The sequence below is a fragment of the Polistes canadensis genome, unplaced genomic scaffold, assembly GCF_001313835.1.
Source record: "Polistes canadensis isolate GaletaPanama2010 unplaced genomic scaffold, ASM131383v1 scaffold_249, whole genome shotgun sequence".
Classification (NCBI taxonomy): Eukaryota; Metazoa; Arthropoda; class Insecta; order Hymenoptera; family Vespidae; genus Polistes; species Polistes canadensis.
This window is the reverse complement of record NW_014569796.1, coordinates 228,033-234,595: the sequence shown is the minus strand read 5'-3', so window position 1 is coordinate 234,595 and position 6,563 is coordinate 228,033. Positions and strand designations below refer to the sequence as shown.

At 33.0% G+C, this 6,563-nt stretch overlaps 1 protein-coding gene across 8 annotated transcripts; it reads right to left on the bottom strand.

The window, feature by feature from the left end:
* Nucleotides 1-969: 969 nt before the first annotated feature.
* On the bottom strand, nt 970-6,269 carry LOC106790603 (MATH and LRR domain-containing protein PFE0570w-like). 8 transcript variants are annotated; one of them, XM_014755628.1, is made up of 6 exons: nt 6,205-6,269; nt 5,995-6,130; nt 5,029-5,905; nt 2,008-4,953; nt 1,787-1,851; nt 1,624-1,715 (listed from the first exon to the last, which is right to left on the bottom strand). In XM_014755628.1, exons 3-5 carry the CDS (start codon nt 5,888-5,890, stop codon nt 1,832-1,834), a joined length of 3,828 nt encoding a protein of 1,275 aa, XP_014611114.1. In that variant the 5' UTR covers nt 5,891-5,905; nt 5,995-6,130; nt 6,205-6,269; the 3' UTR covers nt 1,624-1,715; nt 1,787-1,831. The 8 variants fall into 8 exon arrangements, with proteins under 8 accessions (XP_014611115.1, XP_014611110.1, XP_014611113.1 ...); XM_014755629.1 differs by lacking the exons at nt 1,624-1,715; nt 1,787-1,851 and adding an exon at nt 970-1,302; XM_014755624.1 differs by having other exon boundaries at nt 1,389-1,715; nt 1,787-4,953.
* Between the last annotated feature and the right edge of the window lie 294 nt (nt 6,270-6,563).

The following is a 6,563-nucleotide window of genomic DNA, read 5'->3' as shown; positions in this document are numbered from 1 at the left end:
TTTTTTAAATGCAAAGTGTTAATAATAGGTTCATCGATTAGATCAAATATCTGTTGGGGCATTCGAGTAAATGTAAAAAAAAAGCCTCACAGCAGAGTTTAGGACATGAAGAAAGAAGAGGCATTATGCCGAAGAGGCTAAGGCCGAAGAGGCCCCCACAAATTTGTGGTATCAAGTGGGCAACTACACAGACTATTGAGTTATTTTCAAAGGTTCAACAGCAAGTTTGAACTTTTCGAAAATAGCTCTCTAGTCATCTTTTATATTTTATTATATTACTTTTTTGCTCGTCATTAATTTGTAGTTTTAATCGGAGATGATGGACCATTCCATCTCCTTGAGACACCAAATTCGTGTCTTAATCGTCAAAATGATGCATATGTTTTAGTTAGAGTAAAAATATTAAAATTTTCGTAATATTAAATTTTGAAGCTTTAATAACGTTCGCTAAATATTACAATAATTTCTCTTTTCTTGTTTCGTCTTTAAAATTTTTTATTGGGATCGTATTTTATTAAACTTGCAATTTGTCTTTTCTGTATAATGCAGCTTAAAAGTCTTTCATATAATAATTATTAGATATTATTTCTTTTTAGTAACTTAATATTTGTACTTTTTCTATTTTATATATATATATTTTATGTAAATGTAAAATCACGCGTTTTTAAATTTAATTTTATTGCAACAGTAAATAGAGATTTGATCAAAATAAATAGAGAATTTAATTGAAAAGTGCATCTGCGAATTGGATGATTTATATATCAGGCTATTCTATCACTTGATTGTATGATTAATATAGTTTTCTTTTTGTTACAGGTGATCATCATTTGATTTATCATTTACTCGTTTTGATTTTCTTCTACTTTTTCAAATATATATATGTATAAAAAACGCATTTCTGAAGGCACACACGTATTTAGACACACTAAATTAAATATAATTATTTTAAATTTTCTTACAATATAACTGTACTATGTATACTATCAAAGAATATTGTATTCTATTTTATTATTATACCGTCATCGCGTTAAGTACCTACTATCGTCCACTGGTGGTCCCAGTAGGGACTAAGATGAAACTGGGTAGATAATAAAGGGGACTTGTGTGCTGCTATTCACTTCTTTAATCTTTGCTCTTTACCAAAAATTACTTTTACCATCTAAGCTTCCTGTGCAATTTTACTGACAGTATCCGTTCGATGTATGTTTATATTTATTTAACTCCATATTCGGGTATGTATTGTAAAATACGATCTATGTGAAATAATATTTCCTACAAAAGCAAAATGCTTTTCTCATTCATCTAAAAACATAAGAAAAAAATTTCAGAAAAATAAAAATGGAAAAAACTGGGGGCGATGTAATACGGTATTATTTTACAATAGGGTGTTAGATTTTGGCAAAAGATGCAGCACAAATGTCTAAACTTTATTAAAACCAACAACAGTAACAATAGCAACAATAACAGCATCAGCAGCAACAACAACAACGAGAACAACAAGAAAATCGTTTCTATCTGAATCAATTCGTAGAGTTGCATGTATATATTTTTATTTTTATTTTAATTTTCTTTTTCTTTTTTTTGTTTTATTGAAAAATTCAGAGGGAACACACACCTTTCGCCGCCTTTCGTGAATCCACGACATCACGGTAATCGAGTTTACACATTCGCATGGTAACCTTTATCGCATGCCGAACGAATATTATCCTGGAGACCTACGACATTAGTAAGACGAAAATACAAATGACGATGGCACAACCCCAGGGTAAAAAAACACATGACCCACCATAAATATGTGATACCATATAAATGCACTTTGATGAGATCGTTCTCACGACGCTGCTACGATTGCTAAAAGCAGTGCAAGGAAGCAAGCGAGTAAAACCATGGAATATTCTGTTATAGTTATAGTAATGATGTTAGTTACATAAGGAACACGTATTTCGATCGGTCGTGCGAAATAATTCTCGTACGTTTTTAAATCAATCTCCCATACATTCTTCTCACCTTCGCGAACTGCAATAGGCCTGCTGTCATCTTCCGTTTCTATTGGCTCCAACATCTTACATTCCTGTTCAACATTTTTCTTTGCTCCTCCTCCTCCTTCTCCTTGTTCGATATTTGACTCAAATATAACATTTTTCTTCTCTACGATAAATAATTTAAGTTTATCTTTCTCCTCCTTCTTCTCTTCTTCTTTCTCTTTCTCTTTCTCTTTCTCTTTCTCCTCTTCTTCCTCCTCCCCTTTCTCTTCCTTCTCCTGTTCATTTTTGTTGTTAATTTCGTCTTCGACGTCGATAGCCATGCAACCTTCACCTAGTCTCGCAAGTTGAATCTCCAATTCTTTCATTTCTTGCACGCTACCATTTAAACTAGCTGCAGCTATTTGTAGATCTTCCACGGCTCTGTTAAGATCGATTTCAATTTCCGATGGATATCTAACGTTATTTTTTTTAAGATTAGGAACATCAAGTTTTTCTTTAGATACGTCGGATGCTACACTTATTGTAACAAGATCTTCGTTTTTTGAGGACGTTGACATTTCATCCTTTGTCTTTTCATCTCCCTCTACTAATAATGATGACGAACGCGTGCTAGTTTCACGTGTGTTATCGCTGTCGGTTCTAAGATGGCTCGATGAATCATCTCCAGGAACAACGTCAAGGCCATCCCATATGTGGTCAGCAACGCTGCTAAAAGCCTCTGCAATCATTTTTACATTCTCATTCGCCATACGAAGATAATAATCGAGTTTATCATCTTCAATTTCAAAAATATTTCTTTCATCCAACTTTGAGTCAATGCATTCCTCTGTTTCATTTGTCTCCTTTCTCTTAAAATCATTGGACCGTTCTTGAAGTGTATTATCAAGAAGTTCATTACGTAATTCTGTAATTAAAGGCTCTATCTCAACTTTATTTTCACGAATTGAGTTTTTGGCTTCAATTATTACTTCATCCTGCTCGTTGGTTTTTATATCTGGTTCATCTGTTCCTTTGATTATATTTACTAAGTCTTGACACAAGCGACTATATGCAGTAAAATCTGAATCTGTATTATCTTTACCAGTTAAGGAATCATTACGAGTGGGTTTCCAAGAATCTTGATTAATGTCAACAGATGAAGTCCGCCTGGTAGCACTAAAAAAAGTTGACGTTGGCGTATCTTCTCGATTGTTTGAGTTTTTATCCGACCATTGCATCGTCGTTGACGGCGAGACATAAACTCGTAGCATTTTTCTACAAGGACCAGAATCATGATGATTTCCATTTATGTCAAAATTATTTTTTGTATATTTTTCACCATACCACTTCGTATTACCTTGATCGGATAATTCGCCGTCGCTGACAACACGTCTAAAATAATCTAATTTTTCTATGGACTTACGATTACTATCTATATTCTCGACATCATCTTTAATCTCACAAAGGCTTGGTTGTCTGTGCAAATGTATACGCTCTTGATTTATTAGCCCATAAAGATTGGCAGACAGAGATCTAACGGCTCTCTTTTTTTTAGTAGGAAATTCATTGAAACTTTCTATTAGATTATCTACGTTATTCTTTGTTGGTGTTGTTGTGGAATCCTTTCTAAGTGTCCTGAAAGCTAAATCATCCGTAACGACATCAGGTTCACATTGTGGTATATATAGCGAACGAGGTGGATTAGATTTATTTGGCACTGTGTGCAGATAGTCGCTCTCTGTAGCAGTGGTCACTGGTCCAAGTGGTATACCAAAAGGTGGTTGAGGTTCAATAACTTTAAGAGTATTATTGGCATGATGTATACTACGAAAAACAACATCATCTTTCGTTACATCCGGCTCATCACGACGTGTTATGCCAATAGGTGTTTTTGTTTCATCAAACACATTGTCTCTACGTGAAAGCACAGGTGAAGCGATAAGGTAACTGATGTTTGAAAGTGATGATTGTCCAATAATATCTGACAAAAAAGTTGGTCGTTCAACAGGATGCATTCTTCTATAGGCCATATCGTCTTTCGATCTATCTGGTGAATCACAACTATCAGGTTTCACTAGTTTATCTTCAGGTTGTCCATGTCTAAGACTAAATTCTTCCATGCTTCTTCTTTCAGCACGATCTAACAAATCCTCATCTCCAAGTCGTAAACTATTGTATATTGCTTCCAACTCGAAAATAGCTTCCTCAAGATTCTTCGATGATTGTTTTCTCTCTAAAGCTGCCTCCTCATCCATCTTCTTTGTCTTTTTGTTCTTTTCTTCAATATTCATTTCATTCCCATCATTATTTGTAAGATACGAACGTTCGTTAGAGGATCGAGTATTACGTGCCGAGATTCGTCCATATATACCATTTTGTTCACAGTTCATTGATAATTGAATCTGTTTTACACTCTGATCGTATTCATTAACGTTCAAACTAAGTTGATTATTACGATTGTTCTTTCTTCTACACTTTGAAGCCTCAAGCTCATCCATTTGAAGAGATCGACACGGATTATGTTCAATCTCATTCGAACGATTACACATCGACGTATATTTATTATTTACATATTCTCGTGGAAAAATATTGATCTTATCGAATTCTGAAAAAAATATATTTTGTGAATCATGTTGTGTAATATTGTTAATACATGTAATTTCTTCGCTTGAACTATATGCTCGTTTACCATCAATACAATCGAATTTTGGATCCATATATGTATTTGCATATCCATTAAAAAGTCTTTTTTTTTGACTTCTACCATTAAAAGGAAAAGAATGGCACGCATAAGTAGGAACACGACGAGGATCACGTGGTGGAGGATCTGGTGGATTAGATGATCTTGGCTTAGATCTTTGTTCCATTATGTGATCTTTTTGACGATCAATATCCCTCACCGATGACAGTGTAAAACAATTGTTTGATTCCTGTTCCACCCAACGACCAACAGCAGTGTTCTTCTCATAAAAACTATTTTGATTCATATCTGTAAAATGTTTGTAAGTAAAAGAATATTCATTTTTATTACTGTACGACCAATTTTTATAAGAACCTATTGTACCTGTATTGATATTTGGAGAGCTTAACACAACCGACTTGTGTATTGGAACTTGATCATTAGATTGCATCATGGTTGTTGATTGTCTTGAATGTTTTATTTGACGAGACATATCATTCGAATTAACGATAACAATATGTTGTCCTTCATTAAAACATTCAGAACTGTCTCGCTTACAATTTATTTGATTGCCATCATCTATGCTTGTTTCTTCTTTAAACAAACGTTTGATATATCGTTCTGTTCTAGCAGCTCGAGTACGTCTGTTATAAGAATTAGTTTTACAAATATTTTGCGAATGATGATCCTCTAATTGAGATTTAGTCAATGAATTATTAGAAACACGTGAATCTTCATCAGAACTACTGTTGGGACACATCTGATCTCTTTTAGCTTCTACTCGTGCTTTCATTTTATTTTTTCTTATTTTCCTTCCCATACCTTCCAAAGAACCATCGCTACTACGTGAATGTACAGAATCTACGTGTACGTTAAGAGATTCCATTGATTTTTCTATATTAGTTTCAGTTAATAAATTATTAGACTTGGTCTGACGTTCACTATTAGTTTTGACTGGATGAAGTACTATATTGTCCAATTGCTTATTGATTTTGGGAGGTTTCCTTGGTTCCCTTTTACAATAAACTATTTCTTCTTCGTTAGAAGAGCTGTCATCATCTCGCATAGAAGATATACGTTTGAATATTCCTCCGATAGACCACTTCTTTTCTTTTTTCTTATAAGACGTAGAAGTTATAGCATTACAAACTGGCAGACGACGGGTTGGCGGTAAAAGACCATCCATTCTAAGAATATCTTTTCCTCTTATTCTTCTTTTCTCCGTAAAGCAACTATTAGGTTCCATTTTATATTATTACACCTGAAATAAATATAAATTATTTTTAATTTTAAACACAAAAGAGAAAATCATGCATATAAGAAAATAAACCTGCATTACACAATATTAACCTTTTACAACTATAGATCTCGAAAGAATTTTACTAAAGTTAAATATCGAGCGTTCTGCACAGTTGTCAGAGAATAGTAAATAATCTTTGAAGGCCATGTACAATCATTGGTGGTTAGTAACGAATCGACACGTAAACTGAAGAAAGAAAAAACTATAGAAAGAAATAACTGTAATGGACACTGCATTATCGATAATGAACACCAACTCACCTTTTACTTAATGAAACATTTTTATTTAAATTTTTCTTATATTATTTTATATTTTATCTCTCTCTCTCTCTTTTATATTTTACATACACACACAAATTCTCAAATCATTTTGTAATACAAGAAACGTTTTATTTTCGTATCGCACTGTACATTTGGTAAATCAAAACTTTTCTTAAATATTAATTTCAACGATAATATACGACAGATCTTAATGAAATTGGAATGATCTTAAGATTGTTATATTCTGTCATTTCTCACAAAAAGACGATTAAATTTATTTGACACTTATTATTTGACACTAATTTAAAAATAAGTTAATTATAAATACGTAATGAAAATCTGTATCAAGCAAAGTTGTC

Bases quoted from the DNA above. Each gene is read 5' to 3' on its own strand.
- LOC106790603 (XM_014755622.1), bottom strand. From the start codon at position 5,890: ATGGAACCTAATAGTTGCTTTACGGAGAAAAGAAGAATAAGAGGAAAA. The intron at 4,954-5,028 runs GTACAATAGGTT...AACATTTTACAG, and splicing joins CTCTCCAAATATCAATACAG to ATATGAATCAAAATAGTTTT.